Genomic DNA, 14,309 nt, shown 5'->3' on the forward strand with positions numbered 1-14,309 from the left:
TGTGTATAATGTTGCAATGGTTAAATTAATGCTTGCGATTAACAGTGGAAAGAATTCTTGACCGTGCTTTATTAATTTCGAATTCAGAAATGTATCTGAAATGTTGATTTTTTACTTGCCGATTAGTTTTTGAAATTAAAAGCTTTGGCTAGATCTTGGCTAGGCCGTCGCTTGCGCCATCGATGGCGCAAGCCGTCGCCCGATTAAAATGGTTCAGCGCCATTGATCCATACGATTAACGTGACGTCATTCTGGGAAGCTTTGAGAACATCCACCAGGGCCCGTTTGCTCGAAGAGCTAACCGCGGTTAGCGTTGGCCAAAGTCCCTAGTAGGTACCGAAAGTACCTAGTTGTACCTACGTTGTACCTACTACGAAACTTTAATGGCTGGACATAAAACAAATCCGTCCTTTATTATTGGGCTGGAGCCTGCGCCACCTTGTGCTGAAAAAAATAAATCGTTATTTTTTTATGATACAACGTTTGCTTTATGGGAACCGTTTTCGGCTAAATCTAGTTGTAACTTGCAAGAAACGTTTGCTCAATTGAAAAGAAAAAGGATAGTTTCTTTTTTGCATCGAAATTCTTTCTTTCGAAGTGTGGAAGCGTAGACAAGACACCTAGTCAAAGTGCTTTGCAGTTTTCTGTTGTCGTGTTTTGCAAAAAGCAAGTGCGTCGACCGTCGCTTCCAAGTCTGGCAACGCCGTGTGTGCCGTGTCGCGTGCACGGCTGCACGGCGTTTGTTTATACAACCAGTTTCGCCTCGTTGCACGCAACGCGCGTTTCTCGTTTTCGGTTATCATCTGAGTTTTCCTGTCTGTATTCTGCCCTTCGACCGACCGACCCACCGACAAACCCTCCGACCGGCCACGGACTGACTGATAAGATTTGCGGACCGATTTCCGACTTTGCTACCGGGCAGAATGTCCAACGCAAGGAATCGCCGACACAGAAGAGACCGCACGGACGCGCAGTACGCAGCGGCAATGATGAGGCGACAGCGTGTGCTGCGGGACCGCCTGAACCCCTTTGAGGATTTCGACGAGGATGGGCTGCAGCAACGGTTCCGATTTGGAAGAGCGGGCATAATGTTTCTCGCCGACACACTGCGTCCGGACTTGGAGCGCCGTACACGTCGTAGCCGCGCCCTCTCTGCGGAGCAGCAAGTGATCATCGCCTTGCAGTTCTACGCAACTGGGAACTTTCTGATCACTGCAGGCGACTACATCCGCGTGCATGTGTCAAGTGCTTCACGGGCTGTGAGGCAAGTCACCGTAGCGCTGGCTCGTCGAGCACAAGACTTCATACGGTAAGGGTCCTTTTTTTTTCCTTTTAATTGTAGTTTGCCAGCCGTATTGAAGTAAAGTAAATACACTAAAAATATATCTGAATTGCTGGTGATAGGGATGTTTTGTAGGTTGCCTTTTTATGGCAGTAATATTCTACCTACTAGTAACTAGCCCTCCCTCCTCCCCCCCCCCCCCCTTTTCAATAGAAAAAAAAATGATTACGGCCGTAAGCGTCCTACTTGCCCGATTGGAAAGGGCCCGGGCACGCCATTTTTCTGAGAAACCTCAGAAAGCGACCCGTTTGCACTTTTGGTAAGGACTTGCACCGAATCACAGTCACTTTATAGGTCTTGGTAACTGAACAAAAATAAAAAGGGATCCTATGAAAACATGCAAACTTCACTATTGAACAGGTGCTACTGAGGCACTTTACTGCTACCACAAACTTGAAGGGCACAGCCAAAGTCCTTAGCATTCCTCATTAAAAAGGTATTCATAAGCATTGTAGCTGTAAGTTTACTATATGTGGTTTAATTGCTGAGGGGATCAACGACGCAGATGGCCTGACGCTGCGGAGGGGGCAGCCTTGCAGCACAAGTTCTACGACATGGCCGGCTTTCCTTTGGTCGTGGGTGCTGTTGACGGTACCCATGTCCGGATCCAGGCACCCCATGTGCACGAGGAGGCGTACGTCAACCGCCATGGATACCATTCCATCAACGTACAGGTGGTCGTTGACGCCTCTTCTCGGATTCGCAACGTGGTTGCAAGGTGGCCTGGAAGCACCCACGACTCTCGGATCTTCACGGAGAGCACCTTGGCAGTCAAGCTGGCCAGTGGAGAGTACGACGGCCTGCTGCTTGGTGACAGCGGCTACTCCTGTCAACCTTGGCTGATGACGCCATTCCTGTCGCCGTCATCAGCAGCCGAGGTCGCATACAATACGGCACACACGACGACAAGAAGCATTGTTGAACGGTAAATCTAGGCCATATATTGTGAAGGGCACAGAGATATTCATGCAAGACATTTCGAGACGACTAGCTGTCTTGACGTAATATGTGCAACACGTGCATGCTCCTTACGTCTGTTGCTATTCTTTATGGCATAAAAATATTCATACAAATTTTTATATTAATCTAACGAAGCATAAGGTACCGTGGTTTTATGTAAGCAAGATGAAAGTAGTATCCTGAGATTACGAATCAATACAACTTATAATAGCTGCCTAGGGTTCTGCGGTTTCAGTTTTTATTTTTCTGGAATCGGCATACTTTTTTCGGTTGTTATTGTGAGTATGAAATTTTCAGTTTTTATCGATGAATATTTTTAGTCGAAAGCTTACTGCCTTTTTCCGGTCGATATCTATTGACCAGTTACGTTTTTTTTCAAGCAGGTTTGTCGAGAATGCAGTAGATTAGGTTCATATCTGAGTTATTCGTCAAGCGGCAACACTTGCGGACATGGCAAACGTAACCTTGGTTATACATGTGCTGTGACGACAAATTCTTAATCGCAAAATTTGCAAACGTAATTCTTGGCACGCTTCTTTGTTCTTCACATGTGGAGGACTATTAAAGCTGCTTTCCTCTAACCAGATAGCACCTTGAGAGAGGCTGTTTAAACAGCTTTGGTTTTTTTCTTATGCTCCCTACAATAGGAACAGAATGACATTCCATTCCTCCCAGAACAAAAGTAAGACCAAATGGCTTGACAAACAATGAAAACGCTCCAAATCCGCCCTCTAGACGACCACAGCAAACTTGATGGACAAAGGAACGCAAATTGCATCGATGACAAACCCAAATACTTCCTAAAGTGTGCTTCCAACAGAATAGTTTGAAAGCACGGAGATAAGATAGTTGACTACTCGGTCACATGCTTCTATACTCTGTTTACTCGGTCACATGCACCTGTAATGGTCTAAAGTACTGACCATTTAGGTTTAAAATCAAACTTTCGAAACTTACCTCACCACACTTTATTGGGTTTTATCGCTTGAGACTGAAAATGCAGAAACTCAGTTATGTCTTAGGTCCCCAGGACTGGCAATAATGGGGAAAAGCACTAAACTCACCTCAGGTGCCAGTGCTACGCAAGACCCGGACAGAAGTTGATATTTTGTTAATTGGACAAAAAGAAGCATTAATGACAATGAAATTTTTTTCCTAGACACAGCAGTGGAAGTAACACTGTGCCTTGGCACTTTCATATGTCTACTTTTTGAAATGTCAGTTTCGGGCTGTTTAATGAAAACTAACTAAACGTGCTAGATATGTATGTACTCATATTGAGTGCACAAGTACAGCTAAGCTCGTGCGTGCTAAGATGCGTGTGATCCAAAAATAGCGGCACATCGGTGTAAGTCGCAAACAATTGTGTGTTGCTGACCGTCTTGACCGATTGGCCAAGAGTACATGCCTAGCATGACCTATTCTGCTCTCATCGATGGATTTAAGAGTAGTGCCAAGGCATCATTTTGGACAATGTTGAAGTTGAGCATGCAATAACAAGTTTCCACAAATAGTCTCTAGACACCATTTTACACGTCATTCACGACTGATGATGAGTCGCTGCAATCTCAAATGTTCAGGCAAATCTTGCTTGGGATTCCGTTGTGAAAGCGCCATAAGACCCTCTACCAAAACTTTGGCTGCATGCGTCCAGGAGCTTCCACTTGAGTCAGAAATGGCGGTGCGTGGACCACTAACTAATAGGAACACTAGCGGCACAATCAAAGGGTAGGAGTACTTGGATAAGGCGTTATATCAAGTGCTTTACGTTTTACATCTCCCAGACTTACAAGACGGATTCTTATTGATCAATGACAAAAGTAGATGGGTTGCGCTACCACGAACATCTATTCCTGGAGAGTGGAAGGGAAAAGGCTCAACAAGACAAGAGTCTGGCTCTCTTTCTCTTTTCACTCTGTCTCACAAGTAACATGTAGAATGAAATTTTGATGGTACTGTATTTGTTGCAGTATAAAGCTTGGTTACAAGTTAATTCTTACAGCGTTGGCAGCAATCAGGTAGCAAAAAATTCTAACATATTGGCCTGTGCATATGCAGGTGTTTGGTTGGAAGCATATCCACGAAACCCTTTGAGGATAGCGCTTGAATAAAGCTGCACTTTGCTTGTTGCTTTCTATAAAATACATTGCACAGGCTAACCTCAGGTGACCCCGGATGTGAACGCAGTGTAAAAATAATTCGGAAGGAAAATAAAATGGTATGCATAATGCCCAGCTTTCGATATCCTGGAGCAATGGGCTGGAGCTTGGGCTGGAAAAATTAGGAGGTGTGATATCGGGCACGGCAGCCAATTTGCGATTCGAATTCAGCTGTAAATTTGTCCTTGTTGCGTGTCATCCTCTTGAGTATTTGCGTTCCACGCTGTTGTCCGATTTTGCTATTGGGTTTCTGGGAAGGAATAACATGTGGTTTTGATCCATGCGCTCTGTACAGGACAATCGGCCAACTCAAGCGGAGGTTCCATTGCCTTCACGCTGAGCTCCGAATGGCTCCAGAACGGTGCTGCGACATCATTGTCGCGTGCTGTGCCCTCCACAACCTGGCCAAGAGGTACCCCTGCAGGACACCCGTGGCCGCCATCCCCGCTGAGGTTCCCGTTGAGCCCGTAGCAGCCAACCGTGCTGAGAGCAACGAGGCCCGAGACTTTATTGTCAACCATTTCTTCGGCTAAGTGTAAGTGTCTGGATAGGTATCTTCTGGCTGTCCATTTCTAATGCAAGATGCTTTGTTATGATCGTGGCTATTGCTTTCACCTTTTGTTTATCAGGCTTTGCAGATAATTATAAGAAAATTATGTCAGACAGTTGTCTAACTAGGTCAAATAATTGCTTGAAATAATATTTATTGTTTTGCTACTTAAACATCAATTGTATTTTTGGAAACTGCAACAGTTAGGGGCTCAACCGTGCTGCACAGTTAGCAAGAAGCCAACAGCTTTGAGATATTGATTAATTTTATTTTAAGCTTTTTTTGTATGATCTAACTGGATGTAAGATTATCATAAGTTCTACCCAAAATAACCCATAAAGGAGTGTGACACATGTGACAATGCTGAAAGTGTGTTATCAACATGACAATGACATTCCAGCAATGCATATATCACTCTTGCACAGATCAATTCGGGTAGTGCTTGCAGATATCCCACATAGAGTTTCGAAATTTGGATGATAGAAATGTAAAGAATGATTGATGGACATCCCCTTATACCTGTTGCTTCCATAGCAGTATGTGTAAATTGCAGCATGAGCGACGAAATAAGTAATGAAAAAAATTTTTCTTACTTCCCGCATTATTGTTACAAAGCTCGAAATGTGTCATTTGAGGCACTTATAATTAGCTCGTTGGAAAGAGTGTGCTCGAAAAAAATCCCTGCCGAAGCTATTGGTCAAACGGGAGTGCAGTGCAATGTCCAACACTCCTGCAATCGCACGCTGCAGCTCAACTGCTTGTTACTGCTTTGGTCTCCTCCCCATCAACTCCTGCACTCTCGCAGAGCTACAAGCATAGGCACACACGGGCTCTCTTAAACTAATAGATTTTGAATTTGATTTCCGGAGTTCATAACAATGCACTTTTCAAACTTCTAACTAATGACACGAGGGATGCTTCTTCAAATTTGTGCACTTCTTCGCACTCTCTGGAGCTCTCTTTTTATACTGTCATTATTTTTTGTAATACATTTCCCACACCGACGGATGCTTTATGGGAAGTGCTGAAGTCAGCCCTATAACAGACTATGTGTGCACAGTTTATAATGAGGCAACTGAAGAAGACAGTTATTTTCCCATTCAATATCTACAAACCGATACTATTTAATGGGTACAGGAGCATGAATAGGAGAGTATAGTGAAACAATGTTCATTTGATACCAATTTCAAAGCTATCAGTACAAATTATATATACTACCCCATAGAATGTTCATTTTTCACTGCATACTCATGGTTACTAGCTCATAGGATTTACATAGTGTACGCTTCTGAGTGTTGAGTCATAACACCTTTCACAGGTTTTTCCAACCCGCAAAGCTTTTCTCTTATTTTTCACAAACCTCCTAGGGTTAGTTCATATTTTCTTCATCCTGGCTGGCATGATAACATCATTTGCAAAACATTTATTTTTAGTAGGGCATTGTCCAGAGAGGAGCTTTATTGTACATACTACACTCTCATTAATTCAAACTCCAGAAAGTCACATATTTTAGTTGGATATATATGATACTAGAGAACATTATGATTTGTTACATGGATAGCGATATATACAAAGCAGATTTTGGCCAGTTTCCTCTACATAGCACAATAGCTTGCTTATAGTTAATGCATAACTATAAGCAAGTACAGGCATAACACATTTGTGAAAGAACTGTGACTAAGTTTATTCATCCGGCAAAAAAGTCGTCAATTGTGGACTGTTTAGTCAGCACATGAGATCTCAAAACAAAATTTCCAATGCCAGCCAACGCAAGCAGCTCTTTACGGGACTTTTCCTTTGCAGACAGAAACTTCCGGAGCTGAGCGATGTGCTCAAAGGCCTCTGCGGCTGTGACAGTTCGTAGTGGGTCATCCATTTCTTCATCGTCATCTTCACTGTCACTGCTGCACTGTGCTGGCATTACTTTCCGTACTATGTCCTCTAATGAGTCATCATGACAAACACACACATCGTCGTCAAGACTAATATAGTTCGCCTGCACGGCGTTCACATTACGTGTTTCAAGGCCAGAAATCATGATGCCAGTGAGCTGTGCCTCGTCCTCGTTGTCGTCTTGGTCATCATTGCTAGTCTTGAAGCACATAATTTGAACGCCGTTTTCCGTTCATGTGTGCCGTTTTCGCTAATTCATAGTTTTTTGTTCTCGCGGCCCCGTTGACTGCGCTTCTTTCCGAGCACTGGTGCACTGCGGAGAAGCAACACTCGCAAAAGCAAGCTCCGCAGGTATTGCTTCTCTGCGGTGCAGCGGTGCTCGGAAAGAAGCGCACTCAACAGGGCCGCGAGAGCAAAAAACTATGAATTAAGCGAAAACGCCATTCGAATTAAGTGGCTTATAAATACATAAAAAAGCTTAGCGGGACAACCAAAATTTTTAAACCTGTTTGAAATAACTGGAAGTACGAAATATCCGAGTTCGAATTATCGCGAGCCTACGTACAAGCAGCAAGTAGATTTCAGCTCCAAAAAACTGTTGTGTTGGATAACAGTGTATTTTTTTCTCGGTTGTATATCTATTCCGTGCGGACAAGTGATCACTTTGTGTTTTTATGTATGTGTGTTATTTCCCACCCCTCCTACAATAATGCCCTCGAGGCGATGAAGGTACTCTATAAATAAAATAAATAAATAAATAAATAAATAAATAAATACTTAAAGAACAAGGTAAGTGGTGACGATTCAAAGTAATAAGAGTTGAAGACCCGGGGCCCCAAAAGGTGACACACGCAACAAAATGATGTAGTGTTGTGTTTGATCCCTTTTTCTGTTCCTGAGTTTCGGGATATTCTTAGTATGAACTTTTTCGTACATAAGCAGCACACAGTCCATAGGTCGCAGGAGCATATCCAGGCAGAAAAAGCCTTTATCTTAAAAGCAGAAGGAATATTTGCAGATGCAAGTCAGAAAGTGTCTGTGGTCCACTCATCGATGACTCGAACATTTTCTTAAAACACAGAAACTCGACCTTGGTCTTCTGCCGGGAGGCTAATCGTCTTGGCGACCTCCTCTCTTGAGCTGTGACGGGGAGCCGCGTTATGAAAGGGAAACATGTGAAGGGATATAGGAAAGAAGGAATTATACATCTGCCTTTGAGCTTAACCCATATTTTTATTTTAGGTATCCATGTAAATTATGTGCCACCTTTGGGGCGTCGAAAGCCTGGGTGCCATACTGCCAGTATGATATTCTGTTGCTTACTTAACCACAGCGTAAAATATTGCGATCAGAACAACCACGCTGGTCTAGTGTAGGGATAGTCAACGACATGGAAAAGATTGTGTGCAAGCTTCCCTTGTAGATAGCATGCATAAAATAAATGAAGTGTCAAACATACCATGTTTGCACGATTCTAACGTGGCCCCGATACTTACATGCAGGCAATTTTAGCTCCCAGATATCGAAAAATTTAATTGCTGCCGATTCTACCGCGCAGGTAAAGTAATGCACTTTGAACACCCATAAGTGCAGCTCTTAGGCGCTCGTTTCCGGCTTGAGCGGCGTCGCCGTCGCCGTCGTCGTAACCGCCGGTGCATGATGGGTAAATTTCTCTGCTAAATCTAGCGGAAAAATTTCTCCGCTAAATCTAGTGAAAAAATTTCCCCGCTAAATCTAGCGGAAAAATTTCCCCGCTAAATCTAGCGGAAAAAATTCCCCGCTACATCTAGCGGAAAAATTTGTCCGCTAAACCTAGCGGAAAAATTTCTCTGCGGGGTCATGTGACCTGGCGGTCACGTGACCCCCCCCCCCCCCCGCCGAGGTCACGTGACCCCCCTCCCCCTCAGTACCCTTCCCTACTCCTCCTCAAGAGCTGCGCTCTAATTCGGCGTTACAAAGTTGTAAACGGCCTTCACTTTTTTTTTTTCATACAACACTTCGCGAGCTCATTGGGTCGCTGGGATTGCGAGGCTACGCAGTGTCGCTCCGTGGTTATCGTTTCCCGTCAGTGTGATGACATAAAGGCGAAAGAACGCGCGATACGGATACCAAAATATCTAATGTAAACAAACGGTCACAAAGGCGATTGGGCTAGCTGCCTTGCGTTTTTCTTTTGAGTTTTGGTTTCAATTGTAAGTGCATCTAATTTTAGGCACCCATTTTGGCAAAAAAAATGTGAGCGTTATAATCGTGCAACCAAGTATGTAGGTCAGAAAAAACGCAAAATATGTATACAACACAGCGACAAACAATGCAAGTAGCTCATTACATGAGTTAATCTTGTCCTAATTGTCTTTTTATCAGTTCAATTTGCAGCTGTGCTCGGGTGGTTTCAAGTCTAATGAGTTCTCTTTGCTCCCTGAGCACTTCCTCCCCTATAGCATAGAAACTCCGTGCAGCATCTGCTGCAGCGAGGGTTGCGTTTGCAGCCTGTATGGCCCCATTTGTGTACTTTCTCTCAAGGAGTATATTCTCATGCTCCAGATCCTGCTGTCGCTCGGCCCTTCTCTGGTACTGCTGTGCAGCCTCACGGGTCCAGCGCTGGTTGTGCTGCACAACAGGAGAGGCCAGTGTTCTCTGTGCTGCGTCGTCTTCAACTGTACTGCTGCCAGATGACGAGGGTGGCGGCGTCGTCACCCTTCCCGTGCAGCTGCTGTAGTGACACGCATGACCAGGAAATTGTTTGAGGTTAAAGGGATACTACAACAAAATTTCGGGTTTCATTTTTTGGTCTATATGTGTTCGAAGGAGCAGTATCACATCGAACACAACAATATCTTGTTAAAAAAGTCACGAAAAGGAATTTTAAAACGAATTAAGCGATTGGCAAAGAGCACCAGGTGGATGTCGCTAACGCCTCGTTTGTAATGCCAGTCTAAGAACCTTGACAGCTAGTGACGGTAACTGTCTCGCCTCCGGCTACCACAATAGAAGAGGGGAAGGAGGAACTCTCCTCTTCCAAAGAATCCTTTTTGTATGTCCCAGAAGTTGCTATTGTCCCCCTACAAGATTATAAAAGATTAACCCTTCACTCAAAATTCGTACAAAAGCAGCCGCTTTGGTGGCTGGAACGACTAGGCCATCCTCTCGACGTCAGCCTCGTCGCAGCTTTGCTCGTCCCGAGACGAACTACGTCACGATTGCGTTGGGTGTCACATGCTCTCCGCTGGCTGTTCTCCGAGCGCTTGTCAGGGTGGGCCGTTTGTAACGAAAACTATAGCCACCAGGTTCAAAATACAAACGTGCGATTGTCATTTAGGGATACAGTGGATCATATTCAACCTATTTTTGAACACGACGGGTATATTTTTAATTTCGTTGAGGTATCCCTTTAACGCATAAGCCTTTACAACGATTATCAGCAAACTTAAAAACCCAGGTCACTGACTGGCTGTGGATGGCAGCCCGAGGTACAATATTGTCCTGCATAAAGTTAATGCTCGGGACGTGTTCCGAGCATGCGCAGTGAGAAAAATGGCAGCTCACAGAGGGCTATTGTTGGGCAGGAGTGAACTTGTAAATTTCAGCATAACTTAGCAAACTGCAAGGACTACAGCTCCAGAGAGCTGCTCAGAGCATTGAAGCAAAGGATTGTGACTAGACACCATACTCGTGCACGTACGTCCTCCGTGACATGATTCTCTCCGTCCTCTATCTCTCCAAGTGATGCATGAGGGCTGCAGTGCATGACATTTTTGACGTCACCCTGGATCAGGGTACATATATGTGTGGGAGAACTGAGTGCAACGTGCGGCAACCTTAATCCAGATGTGACAGTAACACTTGTCATAATTTTACCACATATGTTGGTGGTACAACAGACTGGAGTGCCTAACCCCGCAACTTTGTTTCATTGGCGGTTGGTAGAGTCGCCACATAGACATTTGTACAAGATTTAAAACAAGTAGATGTGGCACACTCACACCAGCCGTCATATGTGATTATTGTGTACCCAAGCACTGTCCGGCTAACTGGGACATTGATACTTTTTCAGATTTTGTTGGCACAGATCAGCATCGAATAAGTCATTGGTGCATTCTCAACTTAATCTCATAAGCGTTACCAAAAAAGAATGGATTTTTGCTACGTTAGCAGGCATGTACGAAGATCATGCAAAAACATTTCCACTGACAGTGGAAAAATTTGGGTATTGAGTGACCTGACTTTGAAGAAAATAGGTGATCTCAACTTGAGAGAAAGACTACCATAGCTTTGTTGATTATGATGTAAATATTTCTTTGTAATTTTGTGGTACAAATAGTTTCAAACTGTGAGTTTTACTGCATTTACCCTAATAAATGGTTTCATTGGCACTTTTTCAGCAGTGCAGAAATGGCTAAATATGTGAAGGTGGTGTCCTTGTGCTGTGTTCTGTTCTCTACTGGACAGGTTTTGACTCGTGCTCCTAATATTGTCGTTTTGCTTCATGAAGTTGGTCTCTATGTAAGGGCACGCAGCAGTAGTGTTATGCAACTGACATGTCTACTTTGAGATGGAAAACCAATATATTCTTTTATGACAATCCAAACTGTTCCCTATGCTCATCAATGTTTTCTAGGAGCATGCCAACAATTGGTGACTTTTGATATGCCTTGTGTCTCTGCTCAGTTTCATACCTATCATCAGTGACAGCAGAACATCCCTATCATCAGTTTCATAACTATCATCTTGTGGAAGTACTCATAATGTGACGAGCAGAACAGAAAAAGAATGCACCTTCAGCGCGTGCTCATTCTCTTCTGCTGCTTGTGCATCCTTGTGCTGTCAGGGCTAGTAAGCTGTAACTGGGTGCAGAGCTTCCACTGTACTATCGCCTCCATTGTCACAGTCTACATACAGTGTGCAACGATATCAAACTTGTAGGCGTAAGGGTGGGCCATTCAATTAGCACAAGTAAGGTGATTGACGAAGCCACGTGCTCATACCTACAACTTTAGTATTGTAATGTATAAAGTATTAACAGGAGCATAGCATACACAGCATGGCCTATAAAGTGTTACCTACTTTTCGGTGTCACCGATGATGACGTCAATCCCACAGATCGTCGGGGAATCGTCCCCGATCACATTTAAAACAGTCTCGACAAGTGGTGTCAGCTGATGGGGGTTGGGACCAGCACCTATGAATTGAAGTACACTTATTTTGTTTTCTAGGATGTAAGCACAATTAAAGGTGGGGGAGGGGAGACAGGGTGTTCATTATTCAACATAGTATCAATGTGCGAATGAACAGAAAACGCGTAAACATGTAATTGCCAATAATGATAAGATTGTTTTCTTACCTTCGTTTTTTTTTTCACCCTCAGGTTCCTATTATCCGGTCTCGGGTAATATGTGATGTTGGACAATTTATTTCTTTTTTTTTTTGTTTGACAGCAAACTCACTGTTGCCAGCTACCGGCTAGCCTGGCCCACTCTGTGCCTGAATCGGTTGCGTCGGAAGTGTTTGAAACGTGGAGGGGCGACGGAGCCTCTGAGCTTAACCCCGCCCCCTTTTGCAGCATTGTTTACCGCAGCTGTCTGAAATTTCAAGGGGGGGGGGGGGGGGGGGAAGGGGAAGGGGGTCTGAAGCCCCCCTGCCCTTGTTCCCACGCTACTTGCCTACATACATTTTTCTTCTGTGTTTAGTTGAACAATAGTGTCTACATTGTTTACAGTGCTAAAGACAATGTTTTTGGCAAGCAAAATTTGGACATTAATTTTGAGAAATTACGCAGGCCCACTGCATGGAACAGGATCCAAGGTGCTTTGGGGCTATTTCTGTGTTAGTGCCACTGTGTTGAAACTTGTGCGAGTAAGAGCTAATTAATCTTTGGGCTTGCCCTCTCATGATATTGAGCGAGATGTTAGTTGTCGCGCATTGAATGGGGTCTTCGGTTGAGATATTTGCCCCAAAAATTTGAGGGGCTAATATATCACTCTCTAATAAATTTGTACAGTGCACCCAAAGTTTCCAATAAAGATTTTACAAATATCGCCCTTTTTTCTGTTTTTGTAGCGCAAATATTGGAACTTACCTGTCCGTTGGTCATGTTCTTTGTACAATCTGTACAAAGTTCGGCACTTTTTAAGTAATTTTCTCCATGCTTCTTGAAGCTGTTTCACTGAACGCGGAACTTGGTGGCGGCGGGTCATGGAATTGGCGACTTGGTCCCAGGCGCGTCTTTTGGTTTTAGTAGTCACGGTAGGGCCGAATTTTCCCAGGATTTGGTATTTTCGAGCCTCAACTTCCCGGACTAATTCCAATTTTTCATCTAGGGTCCAATTCTTTTGACGCAGCGGCGCGGTCCCCTTTGAGGTAGTCGCTCGGTTCATTTTCGTTTGCAGAAGGAGCATGATCGTCTGCTACCTTGGTTTGTTTATCTACACAATTGCAACATTATTCCTGCTAACCGTAAAATATTTTTTCAGAAGCAACGCGAAATAACAAACAAGTGCATTTCCAACAACTTCAGTATTGTTTATTTCTCGGTTCTACAACTTTCGCAGACGGCACAACGGAGTTGATTCGGAAAAACTGCATGTACCGGCTTTCTTGGAGGGCGAGTGAATTGAACGATCGGCAGGTCACTGGTCTTTTATGGACAACGTAGCATTTCACTAAACCCAGAGAAAGTTCTGCTACTCATCACTGCTAAAATCCATTGGACCGTTGAGCCTCTGTCCGCCGTTTATCTGCAGAACGGTTGATGCTGCAGCTGCAGTCGCACTGTAAGCAGAATACGAGGATTTTGTACAAAATGGACACCCTGAACAGAAATTTTCCCGGCGTGACTACTTTCAATAAACCGCAATCGCTACTCAAAAGGCAACTCTCCGTAATGCTTCCTTTCAATAAACGTATTCTGATCCTGCTCCTGCTTGAAGTTAGTTTCACAGCGCTCAACATAACGTGAGTATGAGGCTGGCCTCATCACAACCCTATCGCGAAATGTTTTGGTGCTCACCGTAAAACGCTTGTCGTACTCGGCTATCGTGTTCCTTGGAACGCATCCCACATTTCGGCGCTGCGATGCATGATTCTTGCCGTGCTTCAATGAAGCCGATGCGAAGCTTCGACAGTCGGCGACTCCGGGCCACTGTACTTCTACAAATCGGTGACTCTGAGCCACTGTTTGTCGACGGGCTGCTGCCGTCGACTTCAGTCGCAGTCCCCTCGAAATGTCAGTTTCTTTAAGGCGCACGTAGGATACTTGTACACTCTTAACTTAGAACACGGAACCTAAATCATCGCTCTGAAGACAAACACCAATGCGATCGCGACCGCGGAAACTGCGTACGCCGCAGCCATTTTGTCGAACGACGCGACGGGGCAATGCGTAGCTCCCCGTATCCCTACCGAGCCA

The 14,309-nt window shown here is 44.4% G+C and overlaps 1 protein-coding gene across 1 annotated transcript; it reads left to right on the forward strand.

Moving 5' to 3' along the window:
* The first annotated feature begins 289 nt into the window (after window positions 1–289).
* On the forward strand, window positions 290–11,811 carry LOC115312291 (putative nuclease HARBI1). Its single transcript, XM_029971170.4, has 4 exons — window positions 290–1,309; window positions 1,848–2,267; window positions 4,757–4,996; window positions 9,449–11,811. The coding sequence occupies exons 1-3, from the start codon at window positions 924–926 to the stop codon at window positions 4,992–4,994; spliced, it is 1,044 nt and encodes a 347-aa protein (XP_029827030.2). The 5' UTR covers window positions 290–923; the 3' UTR covers window positions 4,995–4,996; window positions 9,449–11,811.
* Window positions 11,812–14,309: the final 2,498 nt, after the last annotated feature.

This window comes from Ixodes scapularis, unplaced genomic scaffold (genome assembly GCF_016920785.2).
Source record: "Ixodes scapularis isolate PalLabHiFi unplaced genomic scaffold, ASM1692078v2 PGA_scaffold1__304_contigs__length_218370807, whole genome shotgun sequence".
Lineage (NCBI taxonomy): Eukaryota > Metazoa > Arthropoda > Arachnida > Ixodida > Ixodidae > Ixodes > Ixodes scapularis.